This window comes from Mastigoproctus giganteus, chromosome 9, assembly GCF_048544385.1.
Source record: "Mastigoproctus giganteus isolate SK-2022 chromosome 9, ASM4854438v1, whole genome shotgun sequence".
NCBI lineage: Eukaryota > Metazoa > Arthropoda > Arachnida > Uropygi > Thelyphonidae > Mastigoproctus > Mastigoproctus giganteus.
In genome coordinates this window covers 187,609,468-187,623,025 of record NC_143583.1, presented here as the reverse complement: position 1 = coordinate 187,623,025, position 13,558 = coordinate 187,609,468, and the positions used below count along the sequence as shown (strand labels likewise).

The following is a 13,558-nucleotide window of genomic DNA, read 5'->3' as shown; positions in this document are numbered from 1 at the left end:
GAAGGAAATTATGAAGCTAATGTTGAGAGCATGTTGAAGTTGAAAGAATTTGAAGGAATCGAAAGTTAAAAAAAAATTACCTGGTGCCAAGTTATTATATGCATTATTTTATCCTTAAAGGATAAGTTATTAATGCAACAGGGTGATTTTAAATTAAAAAATAAAGAAAATTACGATAACGTTGAAAGAAATTTTAAACATATGCTACCAGAAATCGTGGAATGTGAAAAAAACTTTCGTCTCTGTTACAAGACGGTGAAAACTGAATAAGAAATTTAAGTTTTCTAATAAAATATGAAAAAAAATTAATTATTTTAGAGATTTTGTCGAAGACAGTTTATCTTTAAAATCGAGTGAAGTTCCATTTTCAATTAAGAAAGCCAGAAATCCCTTTGAAACCATTGCGATTAGCAGTGCTGAAGCTGAGTGAGCTTTCAGCGTAATGAATAATATTGTGACAAATGAAGGCGTTGCAGATTTGATGACCATACATCTAAATGGAAAACCATTGCTTCAATTCGATCCGGATCGTTACGTCAAATCATTCCTCTGTAATCATCCCTCAGCTATTGAACAAAGCAGAAGATCGACGACAAATATTAATAAAGAAGTAAATTGGCAATTTTTAGAATAAATTTTTCTTGAATATTTGTGAAATAATTTTTTTTCATGAAATCTGATTTTTTTGTGTATTTTTTCTAGAAAGTTTGTTTTTTATGTAATATTTGTTTTTATATTGTACAATGTTTTGTGACAGTTTTTATGTTATTTGTGATGTGGGAAATATTTCATGTTAATTTTTATTCGCATTATTAAAATTTTAAAACGAAAAAAATGTATCCATTATATTTCCCTAGTTGTTAAAAAAAAAGACCAATAAAAGAGTTGCGGTGTGCCGAGCACGCGCAGTAGATGGTTTACCTTCGCGTTTCTTTTAGGAATTTTGATTTGTATATATTGATTCCGAAATAAAAGCTTTTTTTAATGTAAATATTTTATTGATCATTCACAGATTTTCATAATTTCTGGAAGACAAGATACAATGGATTTATGATAACTATAGTAAGAGATGTATACTTGCAAGTGCAACGTATCTAAATATCTCTGTAAAACAGTGATTGATGTACCCGATCGTGTATTTGAAGCGATATACGTAGCTGTTAGGGGAAACCTAACAATGGAATGTAACGAAAATGCGAGACAAAAAAAAAAAAAAAAATGAAAGTGATTACAAATATTTGTATTGTTGTAATCATACTTACTGCAGTAGTAACTTCAGGAAGCATGATTGTAACATCATACTATTCAAAATTCTAAAAAGTTAGAACTCCAGACACTGTCGTATTCAGTTATCATCATAAGACGAGGCATGACAATCAGGTTTTTAAGTTTTTTTTGATAGACCTAGAAACCTTTTACACATTCACTTATACGCATGGTTAAGGGGGATAATAAGCCGCATCTGTCCACCCCCCCAAATCAACTCCTGACTTGAGATATCATACTGGTCATGAAAAATGTGTCACGCGCTCTAATCACACTACTAGTAGTGCGAGCGTGGGAAGCACCTCTAGTGGAAGCCGCTGATGACGTCACTTCCGTGACCAATCAAATTTACTCGGTAGAAAGTCGGAAAAACTCTGAGCCCATTGTTAAAATATTCACAGCTCACCACTGTATACAGTGATGAATTTTGTGAGCAAGGATAAGGAGGTGATTTATCCCTTGTATAAAGCAATGGTCAGGCCACACCATGATCGGTAGGTACCCCCCCCCCCTCCAAAAGGATGTTTCACATAAAACCATCTACCACTCGTGCTCGGGAGACGCGCGATTTTTTTATTTTTTTTTACAACTAGAGAAATATAATGGATACATTTTTTTTCGTGATAAAATTTTAATATTGCGAATAAAAAATAACAAAAATATTTCCCATATTACAAATAACGAATTATCACAAAACATTCTAGAATATAAAAACAAATATTACATAAAAAACAAATTGTTCTAGAAAAGGTACACAAAAATCACAGATTACATGAGAAAAATATTGCACAAATATTCAAGAAAATTTTCTTTTAAAAATTGCCATATGAAATTTACTTCTTTATTAATATTGACATAATGATCCGGATCAAATCGAAGCATGGTTTTCCATTTAGATGTATGGTCATCATAATCTGCAACGTGTTTAATTTTCAACATTATTCATTCATTCATTCACACGATATTATTCATTACGCTGAAAGCTCGCTGAGTTTCAGCACTGCTAATCGCAATGGTTTCAAAGATATATCTGGCTTTCTTAATTGTAAAGGGAATTTCACTCGATTTTAAAGATAAACTGTCTTCGACAAAATCTCTAAAATCATTAATTTTTATTTCATATTTTATCAGAAAACAAATTTCTTATTCGGTTTTCACAGTCTTGCCACTGAGACGAAAGTTCTTTTAAATTCCACGATTTCCGGTAGAATATGTTTAAAATTTCTTTCAATAGTATGATTATTTTCTTTATTTAATTTAAAATCACCCTCTTGCATTAATAACTTATCCTTTAAGGATAAAACAATGCATTTAATAACTTGTCACGAGGTAATTTTACTGTTCTTACTTTCCATTTTGATTCCTTCAAATTCTTTCCACTTCAACATGCTTCATGTTTTCCTTCTGAATTTTTCAAATTAGCAATTAGCACTGATAGTTCGAATAATTAATTTATCTGCTTTTGCCATAGTGAATCTGTAAAGCTTCTGAAAGGTAAGAGAGCTCCTGCAGGATGTCAATCATTAGTGCTAAATAGTTAAGAAATTCCAGATTTAAAAGTCACTCTAACAATCCCAAATAAAAATAAATTTTCTGTTTATACTCCGGGGAGACCACACGGTCAGAGGAGTTTACAAGGTAGAGAGAATACAGCACCGTATTCAGTCACCGTGCTTGAATCCAGATCACTCAAGGCACGTGTATTTATGCACTCGCGTGCCTGACCACAGGGCTACGGCGCCTCTGATTAAAAATGTTTGTACAATGCAGGATAATTCCCTTAACCCGCAATTACCATTCGCAAGCTACAAGCTGCTCTTCGTAGCCCGACCACATGACCGATCTTTGTAGTTTCCACAGCAAGTTCTTTAGCAATCATCCTTAATTCGCACTAGTTTTTTGGAGATTGGTAATACAGTTTTTTTTTTTTTTTTTAATTATTGTCTGTATGCCATTATATTTTAGAACATTTTATATGTAATGAAAGGCTCGACAAAGTTTCAAAATCTGTCAACATTTCATCTTCGTAAAGTTTATATAATATCTTAGTTCCCTCAATTCCCCCCCCCACTGCGTTGCTACTGTCACTAATTCTTTGAATACTGCAAAATATCGGAATCACTCAGATATTCAGCTACCGTGACCATGTAAATATAGACAGGAAAAATTTACTGGAAGGCATGGTTCACTCACTTCTCCAAAAAACATACGCCCGTTTGTCGGAGTAAAGGGGAACCACAACACAGGTTGACCAGAGGCTATTATCCATGTCAGGAATATTCTTAATCCTCTGACTGGCTATGCAAAACATATTGACTAGGCGACTTCTCGGAATGTGGCTGCATAAGTTTTACGGACACCACTAATGCTGTGAACGGTAATTCCTTTCACCCTTAATTCGCGCTTTCTAATTACCCAAAGGCGAGAACAATGCATACAAAGTTGTCTCTCCTAATTTGTTGGTTACATGGAAATAATTTTCGTTCTACAGAAACTACTGTATTTGAAATGTAATTACCAAGGAGAATTTAAAAAAATTCGGTATAAACAAGTTGGTTAAACAGAGATCTGACAGTAATTAAATCAAAAATGAAGCAATTTTAAAATACATAACAGATCGATTGCGTCATTAAAATGCTGGGAATGGGGCCCCATTCGCCCCACCATACTTTCGGCTCTGGATACACAATAATTGCACATTTAGGATTTCATTTGTAAAATAAATGATTCTCTCAACAATGGGCTTGCAAATTTTCAAAAAAAAAAAAAAAAAAATAACAATGGGCTCAGGCAAGCCCACTATAGTTCACCAATGGGCTGTGAGGTGATTTGATTGAGGTGCATAAGGACTTGAATTGTTTGAGCAGGCTCAATGCCGATGGGATTCTTCCTCTCGCTCAGATTACGAACCTGAGGGGCCATAAACACAAATTGAGGAAAGACAGTTGTAGAACAGATGCGTTGAAATTTGTCTTTAGTCAGCGGGTAGTTGATTGCTAGAACAAACTTCCATCTGTTGTTGTGGAAGTTGATAGCTTAAATAAATTCAAGGAAGAACTGGACAAACGTTTGGAGCTAATGGATGGGTGAAATGGAAAGTGTTTTTTTTTTGTTTTTTTTTTGGCTGGTGCTTTCTTGCGCCATATAGTAGTAGTAGTAGTAGTAGTGGCATGTGATGCAAGAAAGCATGTGTATGAGTTTATGCAACATCAGCCAAAAAAAAAAAAAAATCACACCATTCCTTCCAAATGCCTGTCCAGCTCAGCCTTAAATTTATTCAACCTATCAACTTCCACGACAGATGGAAGTTTGTTCCAGCAATTAACCACCCACTGGCTAAAGGCAAATTTCCACACATTTATTCTACATCTGTCCTTTCTTAATTTGAATTTATGCCCCCTTAGGTTTGTAATCTGAACAAGTGGAAGGATCCCATCAGAATTCAGCGTGCTCAACCCATTCAAGGCCTTATACACCTCAATCAGATCACCGCGCAGGTGCCTAGTCTCCAGCCACTGCAATTTGCATAAATTAAGCCTCTCTTGGTAAGAAGATCCCTTCATTCCCCTCACCAATCTTGTTGCCCTTCTCTATACAAGCAAATCTACATCCTTCCTCAAAGGAGGCCTCCAGACCGGTATGCAGTACTCAAGGCGTGGCCTGACCATTGCCTTATACAGAGGGACAATCACCTCCTTTTCCCTGCTAGCAAAATTCCTATATATCATTGACAAAACCCCGTGACCTGCCATGGCAGCCTATCTGCATTGCCCAGAAAACTTCACATCTGACTGCACAATTACTCCCAGATCTTTTTCATTTTCTACCACCTTAAGTGTAGTATCTGTGGATTGCAAGCCTAACAAACCAAAAGGGCTTACATATGACTGTAGTGGCTCATGGTGACTAATGTATCAAATAACCAAGTCTATGAGCTTGTTATATCTATAAACAAAATTGAAATTTTTTTAAAACTTAAGTTATGTGAATGAAAATTTTAATAGTTTCAAACTGAATAAACAAATTTTTTTCTAGAGAATAAAATAATGTTTATTAAAAATTTTAATAAACATTTACTATGATGTAAACAAAAACTTACACTGTCAATATTATTTTCCTGTGCAATATCTTCCAGTAACTTCACTGCAGTCGCTAAACACTGATTTTTAACTTTTACTGCCCAAAGATTCGATATCTCACTATCATACAAGTTGAAAATGGCTGATAATGCTTTGTCAATTACAGTATCAGATAACTTTAGTCCTGATTCTGTTGTGAGAAATTCCAAAATTTGCTTCACAGACAATAATACTGCTTGAAAGTCCAAATCACCAATTCTAATCAAAATACTTATATTTTCTGATTTCAAAGAAAAAAGACCTTGGAGGAAGGAAACATGCTGCTGTATGCTTTTTTCTAATGCATGAAATTTTGGAAAATACAATTCCTGCATGGCATCAACATCCATTTTTTCTGAAGCTGAACAAGTTATCTGGTTATCTGAAAATTCATTGATAAGATGTTCAAAAAAGTTCACCATGCAAATACATGAAAATTGTACACATTATCACACAGCATTTTGTTAATTATAATTTTTATTAACTAATCAATTCCAAAAGACATTAAAATTAATAAAATATTTAATATTTAATATTTCAAAATGAACATAAGTTATATTTATAACTCCATTTGCTATATTTAAAAAAAAAACAGTCAATACATTTTTAAAAAATGCCGTTATTCACATTCGGAATCAAATAAAAAAAAAAAAAAAAGAGAGAGAGAGAGAGATGGCAGACCAAAAAAAGGTACAATGAATCGAGTGGTTAATTCTAACCAAATCTGTTACTAAAGAGTAAACACATACCACCATCACAGTAATCTGCTATTAAATGTTTAATGAGGTAATCGGCATGATAACCTCTTATGGATCAACCGTGTGGAGGAAGGGGAGCAGTTTTTCCATAGCCTAGATTGATAGGAAACATATTCTCTTTGGAGTAAAAAACAACAATAAATAATCTCTTTGGTGTTTGTGTGTGTGTGGTTGGGAGGGGGATCGAAAATAGGCTTGTACCTATCCCCATAAAATGTGTATCAGAACCCATGAGAAGAAACAGCAATTTGTTTTTAATGCTGGTCTCAAGCATGAGAGATACTGGTACCTCTAGTACTGTGCATGAGTTGAGAGGAGAGAAGATATACAGTGATGCTCAGCTTGAATTTCTGCAGATTGTAATTTTCAAGAAACAGTAGAAAAACAGTTGTAGAAAACTGTTTTTTGGAAACATTCCAAAAAACAATAGTAGAAGGGATAAATGCACAAAAGAGAAAATTCCAAAAAAAAAACACTACAGTACGGGATGTTCATTTTAAAAGGTAAACCCAAAAATGACCAAAGGAAAATACAATTGGTTATCAGAATAATTAAACATAATACTTTATAAACAATGCTCTTTCGATGCTCACTTTGAGCTGCTGAGCACTTTGTGGGTTGCTCTCCTAAGCCTTAATAACTGGATTCTGCACAAAGATATCATTACTGTTTGAAATAAAATTTTTAAACTTATTAACTTTTGGTTGGTTTTGTTTATTCGGCTAAAAGTTAAGCAAGTACAGTCAGTCCTCGTATAGCACGATAGTTGCGTTCCTAGAAAACCTCGTGCAATGCAAAATCGTGCAATATAAACAACAGGTCCTATGGGAAAAATGGGGTTAGGTGCCGACCACCCAAGATTGAACACACATTTGTAACCAAAACATTACCAAACACAATAAATAATCGTAACAAAATACTTACGCATTTTATTACAACTATTACGTAATGAAATATTGCTAATGCTTTTGCTTCTATCGTAAGCAAACTTGTTTTCTCTTTGATTTTCTATCCAAACAGATGACAGCCGTTCCATCTCTTCCAATTCTTTGTGTCTTGATCTAATGGATTTTAATTACACTTTGAGTTGTTCCTGCTATGAAAGTTGTTTTTATTTTCTCTGCATTCTTTGTAATTCTCGGCGTTGCCTCATTTAGGTCTGTAGCACGTGCAATATCACATGGTCTTTCATTTCGCTCAAAGTGCTTCACAATTTCATATTTTTTTATCTATCGACAGAGGCGGACTAGCCATAAGCCTTACCGGGCAAACCCCGGTGGGCCAGAGGCTGGTGTGATTTTGGCCATAAACCATAGTATGAAGCCACTATAAATTTTCCCGGGTAAGAATTTTTGACCCAGTCCGCCTCTGTTTATTGATATTGCTTTTCTTTTTCTCTCTGAATCTGCAGTATCTTCACCAGGACACCTCCTTTTCACACCTTTTAAGTATTTTACTCATTTTTAGGGAATAAAGTGAGGAGGCAAAACGAGGAGGCACGCTTGATACATGTTAACAAAGCTGGGCGCCTGTAGCAACTGAATAAACAACACCGTAAAGGCTGAGATACACTATTAACACCTCACATTTTACTAAAGCACATTTCGAGGGGTTACTACCATAAAACAATAAAAACAATTTCCAGTTGCGTTTCTGCTAGTGGAATCTGTTATAAACTGGTAGTAAACTCGATCTAATTTCATTTGCGATTATACCGATAGCTGGAATTGTGTTGGTTTTTACGTTATTATGGTGAAATGTGTTTCCCCTTCACTGATATAAAAAACATATATACATTTTCAGAATCTTCTCTTCATTCCTATCTTGTTGCGTTTGATTGGGGTGATTCTGCGTTCGACTGCCATTTCTTGTAAACACAAAGGCGAATCGTGCATAAGCGAATTTGGTTCGTGTTATATAAGATATCGTACCCCTATTTATAAATCGTGTATGATCGAATTCGTGTAGCGCAAACACGTGTTATACGAGGACTGACTGTACATCATTACTGTTCTTGCAATATAGTATATTTTGATTTTGATGCACTTTTCTAGACAAGTCAGTATTTTTATTAATTTTATTACACAATTCAACTGTTCAATGCATAGTGTATGATAAACTACACTAGAAGAATTCAACTTCTGTTCAAATTTACCAATTGCTTTTACTGTTTTTAGGCTAATGCATTGTTAAAATGGAGAAGACAAAGCACAGAACTTGCATCAATCACCCAGACAACTTCTGCTATGTTTGTGGACACTTAACCCCAAAAACTCAGAGGAAGAAAATATACAATGTCACAAAAGTTGCATATTCATTGCACATCAGCTGCAAGATCGGTGACCAAGAAAAAAATTGGGCTCCACATATCTGTTGTATTACTTATACAGCAAACTTAAGGCTGTAGTTATATGGCAAGCCGAGAGCATTACCTTTTTCCATCCCTACGGTGTGGCGCAAGCCCAAGTATCATTTTGACGACTGCTATTTCTGCATGACAAAAATAAAAGGTATTTCCAAAAAGAGCAAGCACTGCATCAAATATTCAAATATCCCATCAGCAATTTGGCCAGTGCCACACAGTAAAGAACTGCCAGTACCTGTGCCACCAAAATCTTGGGGTATTGGAAGTAGTGATGAAAGTACAGAAGAAATTGTTTTACCAGATGTCATGGAACCATGTACTTTACATGATTTGGACTATGAGCTAGAAAAAGAAAAGGCCCCACGCTACATTGAAAAAGAAGAATTAAGCGACTTGATCAGAAACTTGGGCTTACCCAAAGAGAAGGCTGAATTACTCGGATCCAGACTACAACAGTGAAACTTACTTGCCAAAGGCACAAACATTACAATATACCGTATTGTAATGTTATATACCGTATTGCAATTCAGCCGGAGAGTGATTGATTGTTGGAACAAACTGCTATCTAGTGTTATGGAGGTGGGTAGTTTAAATAAATTAAAGGATTAGATAAATTATCAGAGGGGGATTAACAGATGAAGTAAGTAGTGTTTTTTTTTTTTTTTTGATGATGCTGTATAAGCTTGCTTACTGGCATCTTTGCCACTACTAATACTAACCCCTGTGGTTTTTTGCAGTCCGATTCTAACATGATTAGTTGGTATGTGCAAAACCACAAACTGACTTTCTTTAGACTGTGGAACTATGACATATGCCTTCTCACATATACAGTAGGGCCTACTCATATGGTGGGTTAGGTTCCAGGCCCCCCCACCATAAAGCAAAAATTGCTCAAAAGTGGAACAGTTTTTTTCACTTGTGAATGCATATAAAAGTCTAATAACATGTTTACACTATCATATGCTGCAAACAGACTGAATCACTGACAATAAAATGGCGCCCGACACCGACACCCTTCTTGGACTTGGCTGCTGAATGCATCATGCCGAAAAACACCGAAAAAGTGGAACAAGCCCCAAACATAATGAACGTGGATGTAATCGAAAACTGCCATATTAGCAGAACGGATAAAAGCGGGCCCTACTGTACTAACTTTGCCGACACCATTTTACAATGTGTGTCTGTGAAATTCTAGTTTCATCTTGACTAAAAAAATTATCCTAAACCAATACCTCACTAACCTTATATGGAAGTAACCAGTATCTCCTCTTTCTTATGCATGGTATACTTGGATTAAAAAAAAAAATAATAATAATAATAATAATAAACGTTTTGTAACCTTACATACAAGAAACCTTCCCCTCTCAATAAAAACTGAAGGTGAGAAAAATCACACTTACATGTGCCTCCTCCAACTTCACCAACAGTTGCATAACTAGAGAACATTGGCTCCCAATGTTATTCATAGATCGTAACATTTTGTGATAATGACATGTACATTCTCTTTTGCAGGTTTTTATATGTGGCTAGGAAAGTTGCTGTAAATGATAAACAGTCTCACAAGGGCATGAATTAGCTGTTTTTGATTATACTGTAGATGCCTTTTGCTATATAACTGTAATATAACAGAAATAAGTATTTCTGTTATATATAACTTTGCTATATAGCAGAAATAAGTAATAGTAGCAAAAAGGTAAGATATGGTCACTGAGTCACAATAAAATGTACCTCACTTATTGTACGGGCCATATACTTATTCTTTACTTCCATAAAAGTTATTCTGGAGACTACTTTTAAAAGTAATTACTGCTTTGTTTTATTTCATTACAAGGTGCCTCCCTAGCCAGGTGGGAAGGAGCAGCAGCAGTGTGTAGCACACGCTTCTTGATTCGACCGGGGTTCGAGCCCGTCACCACCAAATACGGAGGATGCGGAAAGGTCAGGGAAATCCACCGCATATCCAGGAGCAATATGGCCTTAGTTGCTAATGCTCCTGAAAACCAAATAACAACAACAATATTTCATTACATTTGTTTTTTCAGACAGAATAGTATTAGCCCAATTTAATACTCTTCCAATATCACTTCACATCGTTCAGGTTTATTCACCATACAAGGTGAATATTAGGACATCACACAAGGATGAAGAATACCAAGATTTCCTAGAAGATCTCAAATACATCCTAAACTAGGCCAAAAGAAAAGGAATCAATGTAGTTATGGGAGATTTCAATGCCAAAGTTGGAACAGGCAGGGTTGGCAACACTGTTGGCCTTTTCAGACTGGGAACAAGAAATGAAAGGGAGATGCTGTTTGTTTGTTTTGGATTTTAGGAGCATTAGCAACTAAGGCCATATTGCTCCGGGATATGTGGTGATCATTCTTTGACCTTTCCACATCCTCCGTATTTGGTGGTGACGGGCTCGAACCCCGGTCTAATCAAGAAGCGTGTGCTACGCACTGCTGCTCCTTCCCACCTGGCTACGGAGACGCCTAAAGGGAGATGCACTGGTGAACTTTTGACAAGGGAATGAAATGGTCATTATGAATACCTTGTTCAAGCTACCACCATGAAAATTATACAAATGGAAGGCTCCCAATGATGCCCAATCAAAGATTGATCGAAATCAGATTGACTACATCATTACGAATCAAAGATTCCGAAACATAATCAAAAGCTTCAAAACCTATCCTGGAGCTGATATAGGCTCAGACCACTGCCCACTAATAGGGAAGCTGATTATAAAATTAAAGTCAATCAAGAGTAAGGAATAAAAGAAAGGCTGGGACAGAGAAACACTTAGCCAGCTTGCATATGGGAGAAATTTCGCAAGTACAACTGAATAGCGAATAGTAATTTTTATCTACTAGATGGAGACCCAGAATCTGAGTGGACCTAGTTCAAGAAGATAGACATATGCTGCAAATACAATTTTTGGATGCACTCAAAGGAAAGCCAAAGAGCAATGGATGACAAGGGAGATACTAGAGCTAATGGGGGTGCAGGAAAAACTTTAAGAACAAAGATGAAGAAAAATATACGATGTATGACAGTTTGATTAGGAAGGAAATAAGGAAGGCAAACAGATATGGATGGAGAAGAGATGTGAAAGAATTGAATATCTGCAAAATGAGCCTAAGGAACATCTAGTCCTCAAAAAAGTGAAGGAAATATGCAACATCAGGAAAAATCATGCAAGGGACACTTTTAGGATAAAAACAACAGGGAAATTGTGGATAAGCAACAAAAAAAGAGGACAGATGGCAAGAATATCTGAGGGAACTATACTGCGACAAGGACAGACAACTAAGAAACAACACCAAAACAAATTAGCATTAGTAGAGCTGGCATATGATGCAAGAAAGCAAGCTTACAGAGCATCAGCCAAAAAAAAAAAAACACTTTCCCTCATCCATTCATTCCAAATGTTTGTCTAGTTTTGGCTTGAATTTATTTAAGCTATCAACTTCCATAACAACAGATGGAAATTTGTTCCAGCAATCAACTACCCACTGGCTAAAGGCAAATTTCTGCACATCTATTCGACAACTGTCTTTCTCAATTTCAGTTTAGGCCCCCCCCCCAGGTTTGTAATCTGAGCAAGAGGAAGAATCCTATCAGTATTAAGCCTGCTCAATCCATTCAAGGCTTTATATACCTCAATCAGATCACCTTGCAGGTGCCTAGTCTCCACCCACTGCAATTCGCAGAACTTAAGCCTTTCTTTGTAAAAGCACCCCTTTGTTCCCCCCTCACCAGTCTTGTTACCCTTCTCTATACTCGTTCTAGCTCTACATTATTCCTAAAATGAGGCTACCAGACCTTTTAGCATTAGCATTAGTTGAGGCATATGATGCAAGAAAGCAAGCTTATACAGCATCAGCCAAAAAAAAAAAAAAAAAAAAAAAACACCTTCCCATTTCACCCATGACCTATATGCAGTACTCAAGGTGTGGCCTGACTATTGCCTTATACAAGGGAATAATCACCTCCTTATCTCTGCTCACAAAATTCCAGTACATCATTGACAAAACCCCATGACCTACTCTGGCAGCCTGCCCTGCCTCCACTGCTAAGAAAACTTCATATCTGACTGCATAATTATCCCCAGGTATCTTTCATTCTCCACTGCCCTGAGTGCAACACCACCTAGTTGGTATGTTACTATGGTGTTACTGCTACCCATATGCAACACTACATTTGTCAATGTTAAACTTCAGTTGCCATTTCTCAGCCCATCTGCCCAACTTTTTCAGATCCTGTTGCAGCAACATAATGTCATTACTGTTATTAACAACCCTGTCAACCTTTGTATCATCTGCAAATTTAGACATTAAGCGTGATATACCTTCATCAATATCATTGATAAATATACAAAACAACAATGGGCCCAACACTGAACCCTGAGGGACACCACTAATAACATTAGTCCACAAAGAGCTGTGTCCATTGATTACCATTCTCTGTCTTCTCCCACTAAGCTATCCTTTTATCCATTGTAGCAACTTGCCCTTAATGCCATACTGCTCCAATTTGTACAGTAGTTTTCCATGTGCAAATGCTTTCCTGAAATCCAAATTTATGATATCTAAATTATTTTTTTGCATCCAGCTCCTTTGTGACCACGTCATAGTATCTAATCAAATAGGTCAGACAAGATTTCCCCTTAACAAACCCATGCTGTGTCTGAATTATTACTGCAGTCTTGTCTAGATGATCCTGCAATGCTTCTTTAACCAGTGACTCCATTACTTCCCTGGAACAGAAGTCAGGCTAACAGAGCTGTAATTAATCATGTCACCCTTCGATTCCCATTTGTGAATTGAAGATACATTTGCATATCTCCAGACCGTGGGGACTTCCCCTGAGTCCAAGGATGCTCTTATAATTATGGCTAAGTGTTTGCTTACTTCCTTTGCCATCTCCTTTAATATAACTGGATAGATCCCATCCACCCCAGGTGCCTTTCTTATGTTTAACTTCAATGATTTCTCCTCCACTTTGTTCTCAGTTATTACAAAATCATTTAACTGCCTGCTAGAGTTTGATAA

At 36.2% G+C, this 13,558-nt stretch overlaps 1 protein-coding gene across 1 annotated transcript in view; it reads right to left on the bottom strand.

Moving 5' to 3' along the window:
• Positions 1-5,205: 5,205 nt before the first annotated feature.
• Positions 5,206-13,558, bottom strand: part of LOC150080954 (meiosis-specific protein MEI4-like) — a 57,160-nt gene continuing 48,807 nt past the window's right edge. Inside the window, exons 3-4 of the mRNA XM_090380864.1 lie at positions 5,366-5,766; positions 5,206-5,211 (exon numbers count right to left, since the gene is read on the bottom strand). Of these exons, the coding sequence (XP_090236990.1) occupies positions 5,206-5,211; positions 5,366-5,766 (407 nt within the window). The remainder of the gene's footprint in view (positions 5,212-5,365; positions 5,767-13,558) is intronic.